This window comes from Antechinus flavipes, chromosome 3 (assembly GCF_016432865.1).
Source record: "Antechinus flavipes isolate AdamAnt ecotype Samford, QLD, Australia chromosome 3, AdamAnt_v2, whole genome shotgun sequence".
NCBI lineage: Eukaryota > Metazoa > Chordata > Mammalia > Dasyuromorphia > Dasyuridae > Antechinus > Antechinus flavipes.
This window is the reverse complement of record NC_067400.1, coordinates 286,473,569-286,492,740: the sequence shown is the minus strand read 5'-3', so window position 1 is coordinate 286,492,740 and position 19,172 is coordinate 286,473,569. Positions and strand designations below refer to the sequence as shown.

General features: G+C 35.2%; 1 protein-coding gene across 6 annotated transcripts in view; it reads right to left on the bottom strand.

Moving 5' to 3' along the window:
* The window catches only part of MAP7D2 (MAP7 domain containing 2), a 183,105-nt gene that overhangs the window by 59,707 nt on the left and 104,226 nt on the right, over positions 1 to 19,172 (bottom strand). For all 6 annotated transcript variants that reach the window (XM_051985132.1, XM_051985136.1, XM_051985137.1 and 3 more), the window contains exons 2-3: positions 15,539 to 15,616; positions 13,398 to 13,561 (exon numbers count right to left, since the gene is read on the bottom strand). In XM_051985132.1, coding sequence (XP_051841092.1) covers positions 13,398 to 13,561; positions 15,539 to 15,616 — 242 coding nt within the window. The remainder of the gene's footprint in view (positions 1 to 13,397; positions 13,562 to 15,538; positions 15,617 to 19,172) is intronic.

Below are 19,172 nucleotides of genomic sequence, written 5' to 3'. Positions count from 1 at the left end.
GATCTGATTTTTCTTGTGCAGCATGATAATTGTGGAAATATGTATAGAAGAATTGTACATGTTTAACCTATATTGTATTATTTGCCCTCTAGGGGAAGGGAGAGAAAAAATTTGGAACACAAGGTTTTGCAAGGGAGGGGAAAGGTAGGTTACCTTGCACAGCCCTCCCTTTTCCCTCCAGAGCCATCAGGTCCAGTGGCCAGATGTAGGTCAGAATGACTGAGAATGGTCCTGGATAAAATGAAAGACTTTGGGCTTTTTAAGATTAAGTCTTTAATTGGTCTCAGTTTGACTGAGGCTTCCATTCAGTGATTAAAGCTAAAAGCAACTGAGACAAGAGAATCTCCTCTTTCACCTAGTCCAAACCCCTCTCCCCCCAAATCTAAAGGAATGAATGAATCTGTCTGCAGTTCCAGCCAAAGCAGAAATTCAATCTTAGTCAATCAGGACCCAAACAATAACCAAATGGGGCTTGGCCAACGAGGACCTTTTGGTGGCTAATTAGAATCAGACTGATTTTGGTTTAAGATCTGATCCTTAAGAAAGAAATCTAATCACTAAACACCAAGATATCTTTTTTAGTGGCAAAACAAAATGGCACCCATCAATTAAGGAATGGCTAAACAAATTATGACATTTAAATATAATGGAATAATGAAAATGAGGAATTTAGAGAAACATGGGAGAATTTGTGTGAACAAATGCAAAATGAAGAAAGTAGAATTAGAGAGCCAATATACATATTTAATATGATAATGTAAATAAAAACAATAATAATACATCAGAAGTCAGATTAAGTGCAACAACTAGACCTGATTCCAGGATATAGATAAGGTAACTCTTCCCTCCTTTTCACAGAAAAGTAGAGGACTATGGATACAAAATGTTTGTATACATTGTTAAATATGGACTCAGCATCAAGGTGGTTCTTGTTAACCGTTTCTTCTTTCTAACTGGAAGGGATCTCTGAGATAGGCAAGTTAATTATTCTTAACATGAGGTCCTTTAATTTGTTTTTACAATATTTTGCTAACTGTTTTCAATATAGTTGGCTTCCTTTGTGATCATATGTCTTTTGTTTAATGCATTTGAAAACATTATTCTGAGGATCACCAGAAAAACACAAAAGAAAGGTTAGACAATGAAAAATTATAGACAATGAAAAAGAATAAAACATTAAATAGAAATAGATGAGAACCATTGGTATAAAAATTAACAAATATCAAAAAGGATACTATGAGATAACTTTAAAAGAATGTGGAGTGGCTTTAACTGGGACTTTGAGGAGGTGGCACAGGTAATACAGTTTAAGGACTAGAGTCAGTTCAAATCTGGCCCCAGAAACTTATTAACTCTATGATTCTGGGCAAGTCATATAATCCTGTTTACCTCAATTGTCTCATTTGTAAACTGAGTTGAAGAAGGAAATGGCACTATTATCTTTGCCAAATGGGGTCACAAAGAATTGGATATCACTTTAAAGACAACAACAAAACCAAAATTGGATTAAGTAATTATCACAATATTGTAAATACAATCCAAAAGGATTTAAATGTTTGAAAGCCAAATGGAGAGCTGTGATTCAGGTGACTGTTCCTTGCAAAAAAAAAAAAAAAAAACTCTCCTCACCATCAAAAGCAAAAGGTACAAAAAAGGAGCATAAATCAAGAGACCCCAAATTCATATGAATGAAAGGAAAAATGATTGGAAAGGTAGAGAACTGAAAAACTGGAGGTAATTACAGCTAAAGGCAACTAAGGAGAGAACTAGGTACCTCTACCTGCCCAGCCACTGGTAGTATTACTGGATGCCCTAAGGAGGCAATGCTGTATCTTTCCATTCTACTCAATTTTTAAAAAAATGAGGCAAGGTCCAAATATAGGAAGGGTTAACTTGCCAGCAGAGCTCAGAAAATACTTCAGGTACATACCTATCTCTCCAGGGATTCTGGGAATGGGAACAGGTGGCTCAGAGGGGCAGGTGCTTCATTTTGGTTGCTATGCAACCAGAAAAGCCATGCTCTCAAGCTCTCCTCTTCAAGCAATAAGAGGAAAAGGTGAAAACACTTCACAGGCTTCTGTTTTATTTGTATTTGTACTTACAAACAAACTATCATGGAAGCTTACCTTTTCCTACCTTTGTGAAAGTGAGAGAGTTGGGTACAAATCACAGGTGCACAGAAGCTCAGGAATGTCATGAACCTCGAAGACTATCTAGTCTCAACCAAGAATCAATATTCCCAACAATACTTTAAAAAATACCTTTTTATTTTCAAAATACATGCAGAAAGCTTTCACCATTCATCCTTGAAAAACCTTGTGTTTCACATTTTTCTCCCTCCTTTCCCTCTACTCCCTCCCCTAGACAACAAATAAACATGTGCAATTCTTCTATATGATTACCATGCTACACACACACACACACACACACACACACACACACACACACAAATCACATCAAAAAGGAAAAAAAAATGAGAGAAAAAACCAAGTAAATAACAAGAAAGAGTGAAAATACTACATTATGATCTATATTCAGTCCCTACAGTCCCCTTTCTGGATGCAGATGCTTTCTCCATCAAAAGTCTATTATACTTGGCCTGAATCATTTTACTGTTGAAAAGAGGCAAGACCATCACAATTAATCATCACATAATCTTCTTGTTGCCATGTATAATCTTTTGGTTCTACTCACTTCACCCAGAATCAGTTCATGTAAGTCTCTCCAGGCTCTGAAATCATCCTGCTGATCATTTCTTATAGAATAATAATATTCTACAACACTCATATACCTCAATCTATTCAGCCATTCTCCAATTGATGGGCATCCATTCAATTTCTAGTTCTTGCCACTACAAAAATGGCTGCTACAAACATTTTTGCACAGATGGGTTCTTTTTCCTTTTTTAAGATCTCTTTGGGATATTCATTGCACATTTTGATAGCCCTTTGGGTATAGTTCCAAATTGCTCTCCAGAATGATTGTATCAGTTCACAACTCAAGCAACAATGTATATTAATATATCCCAGTTTTCCCACATCCCCTCCAACATTTTATCATTATCTTTTGCTATAATCTTAGCCAATCTCAGAGGTGTCTCAATTTGCATTTCTCTGATCAAGTGATTAAGAGCATTTTTTCATATGATTAGAAATTATTTTAATTTGTCTAAAAATTATCTATTCATATCCTTTGACCATTTATCAATTGCTGAATGGCTTGTATTCTTATACATTTGAGTCAATTCTCTATATATTTTAGAAATCAGTTCTAGAATCCTTAGATTTGTTCCCAGTTTTCTGCTTCCCTTTCTAATCTTGTCTGCATTGGTTTTGTTTGTACAAAATTCAATGTAATCAAAATTATCCATTTTGCATTTCATACTGTACTCTAGTTCTTTGATCATAGATTCCTTCCTTCTCCATAGATCAACTTCCTTTGTTCTTCTAATTTGCTTATGGTATTATTATTTACATCTAAATCATGAACTCATTTCAACCTTATCTTGACATAGGTGTTTGGTATTGATCAATGCTTAATTTCTGCCATACTACTTTCCAATTTTCCAGAAACTAGGGATTTGGGGTTTATCAAACACTAGATTCCTATGTTCATTGACTACTGTGTCTTGTGAATCCAACCTATTCCACTGATCAACTACTCTATTTCTTAGCCAATACCAAATGGTTTTGATGACCACTGCTTATATAATACAGTTTTAGATCTGATACAGCTAGGTTAAAAAATTTGCATTTTTTCATTAATTCCATTGAAATTCTTGACCTTTTGTTCTTCCAGATGAACTTTATTATTATTTTTTTAGCTCTGTAAAGTAATTTCTTGGCAGTTTGGTATGGCACTGAATAAGTAGATTAATTTAGGTAGAACTGTCATTTTTATTGTATTAGCTCGGCCTACTCATGAGCACTTGAAATTCTTCCAATTATTTAGATCTGATTTATTTGGCCAACAATATTCTCATAATGCTTGAAGACAGTCGTTGAGAATAGTCCATCACCTACAAAGCACATCTATTCTATTTGATAGAATAGGAATTGGAATTGGAATTGGAAAGCTCTCTGTAATGTCTAACTTACCACTCCTACCTAACAGGTGGCCTGGTATAGCGGATAGAACGCTAGGCTTGTCTGTGTCAAGTTCAAATCCTGACTCAGACACTAAACTAAGTCTTTGTGTCAATCTCTAATTAACTATAAAATAAGGATACTAATAGCACTTCTGTAACAGGAAGATTATGAAGATCAAATAAGACAATATTTGCAAAGCATTTACAATAGTACCTTGCTCAAAGGATATGAACAATTTTCAGATGATGAAATTGAAACTATTACCACTCATATGAAAGAGTGCTCCAAATCACTATTGATCAGAGAAATGCAAATTAAGACAACTCTGAGATATCACTACATACCTCTCAGATTGGCTAAGATGGCAGGAAAAAATAATGATGAATGTTGGAGGGGATGCAGGAAAACTGGGACACTGATGCATTGTTGGTGGAGTTGTGAACGAACCCAACCATTCTGGAGAGCAATCTGGAATTATGCCCAAAAAGTTATCAAACTGTGCATACCCTTTGATCCAGCAGTGTTTCTATTGGGCTTATACCCCAAAGAGATACTAAAGAAGGGAAAGGGACCTGTATGTGCCAAAATGTTTGTGGCAGCCCTATTTGTAGTGGCTAGAAGCTGGAAAATGAATGGAGGCCCATCAATTGGAGAATGGCTGAATAAATTGTGGTATATGAATGTTATGGAATATTGTTGTTCTATAAGAAATGACCAGCAGGATGAATACAGAGAGGCTTGGCGAGACTTACATGAACTGATGCTAAGTGAAATGAGCAGAACCAGGAGATCATTATACACTTCAACAATGACACTGTATGAGGATGTATTCTGATGGAAGTGGATTTCTTTGACAAAAAGAAGATCTAATTGAGTTTCAATTGATAAATGATGGACAGAAGCAGCTACACTCAAAGAAAGAACACTGGGAAATGAATGTAAACTATTTGCATTTTTGTTTTTCTTCTCGGGTTATTTTTACCTTCTGAATCCAGTTCTTTCTATGTAACAAGAGAACTGTTCAGTTCTGCACATATATTGTATCTAGGATATACTGTGACATATTTAACATGTATAAGATTGCTTCCCATCTTGGGGAGAGGGTGGAGGGAAGGAAGGGAAAAGTCAGAACAAAAGTGAGTGCAAGGGATAATGTTGTAAAAAAAATTACCCAGGCATGTGCTCTGTCAATAAAAAGTTACAATTATTTTTTTTTAAATGGTGTCTTGCACATTTTCAGTCATTTTTCAGCCATATCCAAATTTTCATGACTTAATCTAGCAATTTTTACAGAAAAAGCAAGTAAAGTAAATGGGGTTAAGTTACTTGTCCAGAGTTACACAGCTAATAAGCTTCTAAGGCCAGATTTAAACTCAAGAACATGAGTCTTCCTGAGTCCAGATCAGGTACTCTATTCACTTACCACCTACCCTTGCCTGGCACACAGTAAGTATTTTAATGGAAAGGAAGGAAGAAGCATTTATTAAGAACTTATTATGTGTCAGGGACTCGTTCATTACAATTATTTCATTTGATCCTTACAACAACCCTGAAAGATAAGTGATATAATTATCCCCATTTTACAAATGAAGAAACTAAAGCAAACAGAAGTAAAATCATTTGCCCAGAGTCACATAACACTTGCTTGTTTCCTTCCTACTTTCAACCTTTTAACACTTCCCCTCTCCACCAATAATGTTAGTTTTAAATAGACTTTTCTTCTCTGGGGCAAGAATTACTATTCCACTTGTTTACAGCATTGATAAAGTGTAATATTGTTCACTTCTTTTTCTCTGCATACATTTAAGTATTCAAAAATGCTTGAAATTTGCACAAAAACTCAAATGTAAATTTTAAACTGCTACTGCATCCAGTCTTGGCTACATTAAAAAATAATAGCTTCTTCTTTTCAAAATATATGCAAAGATAGTTTTCAATATTCATACTTGAAAATGTTTTCTTCCTCCTCCCCCCCCACAACAGCAAATAATCCAATATGTGTTAAACACGTGCAATTCTTCTATACATATTTTCACAATTATCATTGCTGCACAAGAAAAATCAGATCCAAAAGGCAAAAAAATGAGAAAAAGGCAAGCAAACAACAGAAAAGGTGAAAATACTATGTTGTGATCCACATTCAGTCCCCACAGTCCCCTTTCTGGGTACAGATGGCTCTCTCCATCACAAGACCATTGGAATTGGCCTGAATCACCTCGCTGTTGAAAAGACCCAGGTCCATCAGAACTGATCATTGTATAATTTTGTTGTTACCGTGTACAATGTTGTCTTGCTTCTACCCACTTCACTTAGCATCAGTTCATGTAAATCTCTCCAGGTCTCTTTGAAATTATCCTGCTGCTTATTTCTTATAGAACAATAATATTCTTTAACATATATAGGACTGCTTGCCATCTAGGGGAGGGGGTGGAGAGAGGGAGGGGAAAAATCAGAACAGAACCGAGTGCAAGGGATATGGCATGGGTTCTGTCAATAAAAAGTTATTATAAAAAAATAAAAAATAAATAAAAATTAAAAAAAGAAAAAAAGAAAGAAAAAAAAACAATAATATTTTATTACATTCATATACCATAACTTATTCAGCTATTCCCCAATTGATGGACATCCACTCAGTTTCCAATTCCTTTGGCTAAAAATTTGAGTCTATTTTTGGAAAAAAAAAAACTTTTTCTCTTCTGATATAATTAGTCAACCTTAGCCATAGTGGCTCCGGAAGCCTCTGGTTGCATGAGCTTCATCTCCTGGGAACCCACTGGTAATATGCCTCCTGGCAAGTTCCTGACCAGTTCCTGATACTCTACACAGTTTAATGATGATGAGGTTATAGACCTTCTTCCCATTTTTTTGGATGTTCAAATTCTTCCTTCTCAGAAGGCTGACTGATATTGTCTGATTATTGACTGATATTGTTGTTGATTATTCCATGATAGTTGTCAAGGACCTTCGGTTTGTTTTCTTACCAATTTTGCTTTGAGTTTCTCCAATAGAGTTTTAATAATGAAAGCATTAAGAATCAAGTGAGCTCTTGGCAGACATATAAATCTGCATATCAACTTTAGCCTCCTACTTCTTGGCTTCCTAGACCCTATGTTCAGTGTTTTCTTTGTCTTTTTTGGTTAATACTGATGAAGTAATTCTCCTTACCTATGATCTTCTCCAAAGGCAATATATAGAAAATGTCACTTCAATCTAAGGAACAGTCTGGAAAGCAGGGAGTATACCTGTGAGCTCAAAATTGATAAGTAAATGCTAAGTATTCTCTCACCTTCAAAAACCTTTTTAAACACACCAGGATGGTTAGTAAAGTGGTAAAAATCTATATCTGTTTAGTCTGCATGTGGTATTTCATTTGATCATTAATATCCTAACTCAATCAGCACTATTTCCTTAATATTGAGGGGAAAAGGAGTAATATGCAATAGTTGCAAGTATTGAACACTCTCAGATTTCTCTTCAGCCAAAATGGTAGCTTCAAACCTTATCAGGATTGATATTTTTGTTTAGCTCTTTGCCACTGAAGAAATCCAGAAGGAATTTTTGGGAGGCACATGGAATAAGCCACCAAAACAATGTTAGCCACCCAGTTCAGGGTTTTGTTCTCCAGGGGAATTTGAGATTGAGGTTAAATTCAGAATCTTTTTAAAGCAGGGTAGATACACTACAGCCCAGGTCAAATCTATCTTTCCCTCTGGTTTTTACACTTTAAGATAAAATCTTATATTTTAAAATGCAAAAACCATTCTTAGCTGGGATCTGGTTTTCCATGGCATCCAGTGTGTTACTGAATCAGTCAAATTAACAAGCCTTTATTAAATATTTACTATTGTGCCAGGTTCTCGGGATTCAAAGAAAAACAAAAAACATCTTATAGTCTAATGGGAGAGATGACATGCAAACAACTATGTATAACTAAAAAATTTTGTTTCTGTTGTTGAGTTATTTTCAGACATATACAACTTGTGACCTCCATTTGGGGATTTCTTAGCAAAGATCCTAGGATGGTACCTAATTTCCCTCTCCAGCTTATTTAAAAAAGAGAAAACTGAGACAAATATAGTCAAGTGACTTGCCCACAGTCACACAGTTAGAAAGTGACTCTACGCCTGGCACTCTATGCACTATTATGCCATCTAGTCACCTAAACAAATTATATACAGGATTAATTAGAAATAATCTCAGAGGGCTTAAAGAAAACTGGAAAAGAATTCTAGCAGAAGGATAGATTTTAACTGAATCTTTAAAAAAGCCCAGAAACAGAGATGAGGAGGGAAGTTTCAAGCATGGTGGACAGTGAAAATTTTTAGGGAATGTTATGTCTTATGTGAGGAACAGCAAGGAGATCAATGTCCCTGGATTGTAGAGTATTTAGTGTGGAAGAATAAGAAATTAAAACGACTTAAAAGGCAGAAAGGGTACAGGTTAAAAAGCCAAACACAAAGGATTTTATCTTTAAATCAGGAAATGACAGGGAAACAATGAAGTGTATTAGGGGAATTTAGTCAGAACTGTATTTTAAGATCAATCTGATATGGGGCGGGGGGGGGGGGGGGGGGGGGGGGAGGGGGGGAGGAGGGGGAGAAGAGGGGAGAAGACTACTACAATGGAGTGGGGCAATGTAATGGGCTGAGGCTTGAGTTGACGCACTGAGGTCCCAAGCACATGAGGCTAAATAGTAATTGGATCATACCCTATTAATATATAAGCTTGGAGAAAGAATGGCCCCCGCCCACTCTTTGTGCAAGTCCTGATATGTTGTATAGGAAATGACGATTTTGGTGGGTGGAGGCAGGGGAGTGGAAAGGGAAGGGGAAGGAGAGACTTTTGGCATTGCTATTGCAATGGTTTGCTCAGCGCAGACCGCTCTCTGTTAGCTGGCTTCCTGTCGCAGCTGCCCATATTGCTATCGCAATCTTTCTTGCCTATATTTGCTATCGCAATCTTTATTCACCTCTTCACTTCAATAAATATTGAAGATTTTTCCCTTAACCTGAATTCCTGACTCCGGCTGATTTTAAATACGCGGTCATTACAGAGCAAACTATTGTAACAGTCCAAATGTGAGACGATGAGTGCCTATACCAACATGGTCGCAGTCTTAATTGTACTTAAAAAGAACCAAGATAGCATTACTATGTCAGAGGGAATATAAATGAGGGATTTTCTGAAAACAGAAATGACAGGACTTGATAACTGATAAGTATTTAAGAATGCATCCAAGTTATCAGCCCAGGTAATTGGGAGGATATTGATTCACTCAATAATTGTAGTAAAAATAGGAAGTATGGGTGGAAGAGATAATAAATTCAGTTTGAGACATATCTGAGTTTAAGATACCTACAAGACATCTTGTTAGAGATATCTAATCAGTAGTTGGGATTCAAGATTGGAGACCGAGAAAGGGCTGAAAAAAGTGAGCACCATCCAAATGGATATCCCACATCCCCAGATATGGACGTGATTTCAAATAATCCTTCTTCAATGGTGAGAACTGTAAACACTGAAACGGGTGACCTACCCGGTCAAAGATCAATACATTGCTTTCATTACCAATCTTTTTTTCCAATCAATAAGCAACAGCAGCGGCAGTTGGCTCACTGGTGATTTGGACCAGACCTGGCTCCATTAATTTTTGGAGGACTGAAGTTGAAAGTCAAATTAAAGTGGTACTGTGACCACAGAGTTCTTAATAATATTTCTAATATAAAGCTTCAGCTCTTTTACCTGTGTCCAGAGAAGAGATTTCTTTTGGAAAGCTTTTGGTGTCCCCTTTATACAACACTTAGGCCTTCCTACATTATTCACTGTCACAAAAGGCCAGTGTTTCATTCTGCATCAAAAGCTGTTCTGTTGTGGTTCACTGCAATTTGATTCTTTGCACTATCGCTGATGAAATGTTCTGTTTTGGTGAAAGTGATGTAATTTGGGGGAATCTTGTTTCTTTTACCCAAATCTTCTTTTTACTATGTTAATACTCCTTTTATGGCATAATGTCCAGCTAAGGAGGCAGCTAAATGGTAAAATGGATAGAGCATAGGACTTGGGATCAGGATGCTCTGACCCCAGTCAGACTCTCTCAAATGAGTGACCTTAGCAAATCAAATTTTTGTTGTGCCTTAGTTTCCTCATTTATAAAATAAGGATAATAACTGTACATACCTCTCAAAGTTGTGGTGGATTAAATGAATTAACATGTGAAGCACACTCTTAAAGCACTATATGCTTATTTTGTTACTATTAGACAAGCTCCAGTTTGTCAATGTTTTTCCTAAAATGTAATGGCTGACTTGTATACTTTCAGATGAAATCTGGCAGGGCAGAGTACAGTGATAAGAGAGAAATTTTTTTTTTTTTTTTAGAATACTTAAGAAAATCTGGGTAGGGCAGAGTACAGTGATAAGAGAGGATTTTTTATCAAAATACTTAAGAAAATTAGAAATCTCTCAAAATGCAGCTAAAGCAAAAATGATTCTTGATTGTTAAATCAAATACAAACACACACAAAAAACCATAAACAAAAAGCTACTCAGAAATCAGACTCCAATGGGCAATATCTCCAGAGAGTACATAATGCTGCATTAGCATCTTGGAAATCTAATGTGACTTTACAGCATTCCTTCTTAAAAGAACCACTGACTATATTCTCTTTTTTTGTACGCCAAGAGTCAACATGTGGAGCCTGGAAAACAAATATCAAAATGTATGAATCAGGGCTTCTTAAACTATTTTCCACTTGTGGCCTCTTTTCATTTGAGAAATTTAATTTAATTTACATGACTCTAAATATATGCAGCTTTATAAGACAATTACATATTATTGATAACAAATCATTTATTTTAAAACAATTCTTGGGTTACATATAATTTATCATTTTTATTAAAGATGAAAGCAAATTTGTATACTTAATGAGATAGATGTGCTTGTTTATTTTTACATAAAGAAGTAATATTTGAAGCAACTATTTGGGGCAGTGGATAGAGCACCATCCCTGAAGTCAGGAGGACCTGATTTCAAATATGGCCTCAGATACTTAACACTTCCTAGCTGTGTGATCCTGGGCAATTACGAAGAAGAAAGAAGAAGAAAAAGAAAGAAGAAGGAAGAAGAAGAAGAAGAAGGAAGAAGAAGAAAGAAGAAGGAAGAAGAAAGAAGAAGAAGAAATATTTGATACTGCAGGACAAAGAGACTTTTTACTATTACCAAATTCTTCGAGACTCCAATCCTGACCCACAATCCAGGGACATGTAGCATCACTAGGGAGTCAGCCCATGATGACATCATTTCTCAGGCTTAGTGAAATCTACCAGGATCTTCAGAGAACATCCCTTTTCTACAGGGCAAGGACTTGGGGAGGGACCAGGAAACTCCCCTAGCGGCTGTTCAGTCATGTTCCATTCTTCATGACTTCATGGGATTTCTTGGCAGAGGTACTGGATTGATTTGCCATTCCTTCTCCAGTTTTTTGTTTAGATGAGGAAATTAAGTAATTTGCTTAGGGTTACACTGAGAATAAATGTCTGAACTCACAATGGTAAATCTTCCTGATTTCTTTCTTGGTACTTTATTCTCTTCAATGTCTAGCAGAAGTCTAATATTTTTGACACTCTGATCACCCTGCTTCACCAAAGGAAAGGCATAGAGAAAGAAGAAGAAGAAGAAAACATATTGCTGGTATATCCCAGAAATTTATATTCTAATGGGAAATTCATATATTCTTATATTATAATGGGAACTGTTTATTTTTATCTAGGCATTGTTATCCGTTTTCCCAATAGAGAAGTTTCTTAGTACCCATTTATCTTCCAAGTGAAAGAGACTTTCCAAAGAGAGACTTAATCCTCCAAAGCATCATCACTAAACTATTAACCCAGGTTAATTTTTTAGAAAGAATTTGAGATTTTCCAATTGTCCAAAATAATTGTTTCTAGAGTATGCTATATTCTTGTGTTTTGTTGTATAAGTATTATTTTAAAGAAAGGCAAGATGAGACTGTTAAAACTACATTCAGAGATCTTAAATACTATTGAATTCAAGGTTTCTTTGCATGCTATGAAGCTCACTGTCATACATTATTCACACTAAAAGATGACAACTCATTATGCATTATGAATAAAGATTATCGCCCAACATAAGCCTATGAGTACATCCTTCCTATGCTCTTGTTAAACAAATATACAGCTTAAATAAGCTTTTTAAATGTATATTCAAACTTCAGTAATAGAGGACTTTCTCTAACAGAACCCTTTGTTAGCAAACTGAAAATATAAAATCATTCCCATAAAAATTTTTTAAAACAGGTTTTTAAAGAAGGGGATAGAGAATGATGAGATAAAGTATTATGATAAAATTTAAGTATACACAATTTCAAATGCAGATTAAAGAAGAAAATTCCATTTTTTTTCAGCTCCTATTCAATGTCATAAAGTAATCCACTAATTATGAAGTCCTGTCACAGACATTCCATCTCAGGACTATTTGACATTTTCATTTACTGTCCCCCACCCTGGGAATCTTCTCTTTCTTTGTCTTTAACTCCTAATTTCCTAGGCTTTCTTCAAGTCCTATCTTCTCTAAGAAACCTTTTCCAGACTCCCTTAATACTACTACTTTCCCTTTAAAATTACCTACAATTTCTTCTTACATTTTTCCTCAATAGTCTTTTATTTTCCCAAATACATGTAAAAATAGTATTCAACATTCATTTTTGTAAGACTTCCAATTTTTCTCCCTCCTTTCCTTACCCCTCGCCCCAAAACAACAAGTAATCTACTATAGGTTAAATATGTATAAAATCCTTTAAACATATTTCCATATTTGTCCTGTTGTGCAAGAAAAAAACAATGCAAAAATAAAAATCATAAACAAAAAGCAAACAAAAAAAGGTGAAAATACTATGCTTTGATCCACTTTCAGTCTCCATAATTCTCTCTCCAGATACAGATAGCATTTTCCATCCCAAATCTATTTTACTCTTACATTTTTATTTGTACATAGTTATTTGTTATTGCCTCCCCCCATTAGACTGTAAGCTCCTTGAGGACAGGAATGTTTGCTTTGCCTCTCTTTATATCTCCAATTCCTTAGCACAGTACTTGGCAAAGAGGAGCATCCGATAAATGCTTTTTTGACTTATCTATCTCTCCTTCTCTATCTACACAGGAAACATGGAAGACACAAGACAACCAAGGAATTCTAGTTACAAGATGGAAGAATTAGAAGTGGGAAGTCAAGTACTGTTCAGTCTCCAGTAAGTTAGAAGCCTTCCCACTGAGTCTTTCTGGTGAATCTTACCTCTTCTTCCCTGAGCTTTTGTTTTCTCTTCTCTTCAACAGCAGCCCTCTTCTGGTCTTCTCTCTGCCTTTGTTCCTCCAATTTTTTCCATCGCTCTTCAATTTGTTTTTCATATTGGAGTTTAGCTCTTCTTTCTTTCTCTAGGATCTGCTGTTCTCTGGCAGCTTAGAAGAAATACCAACAAAATCATCACCAACAACAAAAAAAACAAAAACAAAGAACGCATTCGCCACAATACTTGTAACAAATATAAAAATAATCAAAATAGCCTGAGATCTCACTAGAATCTAAACACAAGCAAGGAGAAAGTCATGTGCAATATAGTCCACAGCACTGAATCAAAATAACAGAATGTAGAAGGAGAAAAGGCTGATATTTTCTTGATTCAGTAACCAAATGATTCACTTTCTCCCCAATTCATTTAATATGTCTCTTTATTGCATTTTTCATTCTCCTATGTCCTTTCTTTCATGTATTTCCATTTTTGATTTACTTTTTTTGGTCTGCTGCCCTCATCTTGAAAATGTCAGCATCTATGTATAAACAATTTCCAAAATACTTCTAATCATCAAGTTCTCCTCCATTAAAAGGGGAGAACCAATTTCCCCCCCAGAGCGCTTCAAAGTAAGAAAAAAAATTATGACATGTATAAAAAGTCACTTTAACTTAGGTTAATTTAAAGGGAGAAGACTATGAATGGCCTGTCCCACTTGTAATATTAAGAATAGTGAAGATAAAATATAAAAATTATAAATAAAAAACTTCAAACCTATGTTTCAGTAATATTCCTTTAAAAATCATAGCTGGTTAGGGGAAAGAACAAAAAGTGAACAAAGGAGAAATTAGAGCAAAAGAAAGTTTTATTAGATAAGGAAATGAAGGCTAGATAGGTTAAAAGATATGTTTAAGGTTATAGTGGTATGCAGAACCATGTGATCTATTAGGATTACTGATACTTTTAAAGTTGTATTACCTTTTTTTTTTTGTAACTATAGGCCTCTGTAGGAATATTTCCTAGTGGCAATTCTTCTATGGATGTGAGGAAATTAAATTCCACAGTAAAAGTCCTCTACCTCTATCCTAATTTATTTGAGTTTGTGCCATAAAATGGTATAGCTATACTTTGAATTTCATCACCACCAAAAATTCTATACCCTCAGTTTTTCCTAATAATAATCTAAACCTTCAAATCTAAACTTTTTCTTCTTTCAGACTATAATGCTTCTTTTTCTCCAGAACCTAAGATACCTTACTGTGATCTCAGGAGTTTTCAAATCATTCTAACTAATTTTTAGAAATACAAGTCATCTTTCCCTCATCCTCATACATGGGGTACATAAGCACATGTCAATGCACTTTCCCTCCTTTTTATTAGGACTATCTTTTCTTACTGGACTATGATACTTTTACTTCTTAGTGTCTTCCATGAAGAGAAACTTGAAGATCTGGACTCTACCCCATTCACCCTACCCCACCTCCAACTTTAGATCCAATTTTAGATATCCAACTTCCAGATTTATTTAGTTGAATTGAATTTTTCCAGGTCTTAAACATATGCCATAGTAAAGAAAGAAACACTCAATCCCACTACAAATTCATTCTCTTCTGTTCCACTGAGCCCTATGTCCCCGGAATGCTATTTCTCGCTTAGATTTACAAAATAAATGTGTTTATTAATTTATTAATTTAATTTAATAATTAATAATTATTTATTTATAAATTTATTTATTAATGAAATATTGCTGTACATGTCTGTACTCTCCACTCTTTCCTGATGAGCTTTCTTCAGTACCAATCCATTCACTTAGTCAGCAGATATTATCCTTTATACCAATCATGTCCTTGCTGCTGATTAATTTCTCCCTCTTTTCTCTTTTGGCTCTTTGCATTTTGCCTTTTGACATATAGCTTTCTTCTATTTCCTCCCAAAAATATCTCTGGACTTCTATCCTCCAAAATAGTAATAATACATGATACCACTTAATAAGATTAAAAAAACAGGTAAAAAGAAAAAAAATGCTCCTGGCCCCATAGAAATTCATCTCTAAGATCACACCTTAGGGCTCCCTCTGATTCTTTCCATGTCCTATCTAGGTTTAGTCTCTTCTCCATCCAGCCTAAATAACCAACATACAACTTACCAAGTGATTTCTCTCGTTCCTCTCTTCTTTCCTTAGCTAATCTTTGTCTTTCATTGGTTTTTAAAAATCCATCCATACCTAGAAGATATAATACAATTAAATATACAATGAGACAACCCCAAAGGTCATTTCACACGCCTCATTCCCTGAAAAACTTGGAATGGCAGTTACAACAATGAAACCCCCCAAACAAGAACTTCACCTCACACATGGTGATACACAAATACTAGGGAAACTTTAAGTCATTATAAAATTCCTACTTTATATTAAGGTGAGACAAAAGAATTTATTTTTTTTTTTTAAAGAGGAAGAAGAAGTTTTAAAGCAGATCATTGCAAGGATAAAAATTAAGGCATGAACTCAAATAAATGCAGGATGGGAGTGATTTATACTTAATGTGTAAAGGAAGAGAAAATGTCTCAACCAAACAAATTTCAGAGAAATTTTGGGGACCTCTACCAACTACTCATAGGAAAACTCAAGGAGTCTGGACATTTTCACCATTTCCAAAATACTTAATGTCAAAGTAGCAAGCATTTTAAAGATAAATCAATGCTGAATATATAGAAAAACAGAAGTAGCTTCAATGGTTTTTATAGTACTATAAAAGCTCTGGAGATTGACACACCCTTAAAACAATTACTAAGAAAGTTTACATCCAATGATTGACTTAGTGCCTACTAATGAATCACTTATGTATGGGCTGTTGACAAATGTTGGGTGGCCTTTAGCACAAAAGAATCAGGAATTACTATGGAGTGAATATTTTCCTGGAAAAAGAATAAGGCTAGTGCTATTCCAGGAAAGTCAACAATTTAATAAGAACTCCATTAAACACACATGAATACATATACATATACATGCACATAAATGTTCATACAAACATACTGAATGTTTAAGATAACAGCATTGCTCAATGAAAAAGAACTGTAAACTTTAAGGCTGAAGATAACTGTCAACACACACACTGATATCCAAAAAAAAAAAAAAAAAAAAATTCAGGGACAACATCCAATCCCAAATGGACAAATAAATAAAATAGCCAAAGGATCTGAGCAACTTATAAAGGGGAAAGTACAAGAAAGCACAATTTGAAAAACTGACTAAGGAAAGGCAAACTATATCAATGTTAAGTTACTTAACATCCATTAAATTGGAATAAAATCACAACAAATCTCAAGGGTCACGGAGCTATAGAGAAACAACTCCAAATTCTAGTAGAATTTCAAACTGGTGTAATCTTTTTTGGAAAACACTGGTATTCTGCAAAAGTTACCCAAAATGCCATAGTTTAAAAATTGATAATGCCACATTTGAAAATATGTTGTCCAATCACTTCAGTCATCTCTGACTCTTCATGATCCCATCTGGGATTTTCTTAGCAAATGCACTGAAGTAGTTTGCCATTTCCTTATCTAGCTTATTTTATAGATGAGGAATTCAAGAAAAATAGACTCAATCCAGCCTCAGACATTTACTGGCTATGTGATTCTGGTCAAGTCATTAATATCTGGTTGCCTCAGTTTCCTAATCTGTAAAATGAGCTGGAGAAGGAAATGGCAAACTCTCTGTCTCTCTGTCACACACACACACACACACACACACACACACACACACACACACAGAGTTCTTTCATGCATTTTATGTATATCATTCTCATTCTTCCATTCTTCACTTTCCCTTCAGCCCAATATCTAATGAGATGCCAAAAACTATAATTTCCACAGCATCCTCTCTCATCCTAACCATATCTCCCTCTATTCATACAGCCTCTACCTTAGTTCATATCCAAATTGCTTCTCATCTTTTCAATTCACTGAAATAACCTAATTGGTCCTCTTGCCTCCAGAATATACAGCATTACTACAATTTATTGATGCCAAAAGTTTTCTTTTAGCATAGATCTGACAATAAAATTCCCCTACTCAATAAATTCTAGTAACCTTTTATTGTCCTTAGGATAAAATAGCCAAGCTCTGCTTGGCTTTTAAAGTCCTTGACAACCGAGTCCCATTCTCTTTTTCCAGCCTCATTATATATTATAGTACTTCTATCGTCAAGATAAATGGCCTTCTTTCTTTTTTTTACTCATTTTGAACTTAAAGAGAACATTTTCATGTGGCCTTCTTTCTTTCTTTTTTTTTTAAACTTGTTTTGAACTTAAATACAAAAAAGGCAAAAAAAGGAACATTTTCATGTATGTAGCATAATATAAAATCATGAATTTCCATTTTTCACATTTACTTAAAAAACTATGTAACAAATACTGTTATTTTAAAGCTAAGCTATGCTTCCTTCTAAGTTTTCTTTTATTCTCTGCTGTGCACTGTGATGAAAAAAAGTTCAAGAGACATAGTTTCTGAGTAATTAGTCTTTATTATTAATGTAATCATTATGATTAGCTAATGGTCATCGGGCTATCTCTCTTAAAGCAAAGACCCCTCATGGAATCTACTTATATGACCTTGGAAGAATGGGTGTTCCTGAAGATGAAAATCAATTCTGATTGGTTAACAAGTAATGAGAAGAATGGATATTATTGGGGGGCATATTCTAGTGACTGGGCCCATGAAGTTTTGGTATCCATATCACCTGTCTGACAAAAGGGAGATATACATTTTCCAGACCTGTCTGAATAAAACACAAAGGGCCAGAATCTATCATTTCACCTAGATCAGATGGTCTAGGGTGGATAAATTTTTGGCAAAGGGCAGTAAAATCTTTCAAAGGATGTTCTTCAAACAAGGAAAAGCTTGGATCTTCCCCCTAACTAGTTATTAATAATCATTTCTCTCAGCACTTTAAACTGGCCTTTCCTAGCTGTATATACTGCATTCTCTTTTCCATTTTCTAACCTTTGACCTGGCCATCCCTGATTTCTTCTATTAACTCCCTTCTCACTTCTACCTCACAAAATTCTTCCTTCAAGATGCAAACTTCTCCTGCTCCACAAAGCTTCTGTTCAGGATCCCTCCAATTACTAGCAATCACCCCTCCCCCAACTATTTAATTATCTTGTATATTTTTGTATTTGTTCTTGTAGCAGAGTAATAGAATATGTGTCCCAACTGCTTCTAGATGTTCAGGCGTGTGGCTGGCTCAGTACTGAAGGACTAGAGAGCTCTGGGCTGACAAAGCACTCGTTATTGATTTCTTGGTCCTGGGACAGCAGCAAAAGCCATCTGCATCAAGGATCCGCCACTAAGATAGGATGAGTCCCTAGTGAATGGATCTCAAAAAGAGTAATCTCAAAGAGCACTTTCCCTGTCTATCAATTTTGTGACGTGATTTTTTTTTTCTACATGAAATGTTGATCAAACTCCTTTCTATTAAATACCTCCTCCACTAATGGTTCCTAGACTTTCCAGTCCTGTTTTTATCCCTGCTCTGCCTTATTAATGTATATGTGTGTGTGTATGTACTCAGCATATATCAACTGACAAATACTTAATTTTTTTAAAATAACTTTTTATTGACAGAACCCATGCCAGGGTAATTTTTTACAGCATTATTCCTTGCACTCGCTTCTGTTCCGATTTTTCCCTCCCCTCCCTCCACCACCTCCTCCAGATGATAAGCAGTCCTTTACATGTTGAATAGGTTACAGTATATCCTGGATACAATATATGTGTGC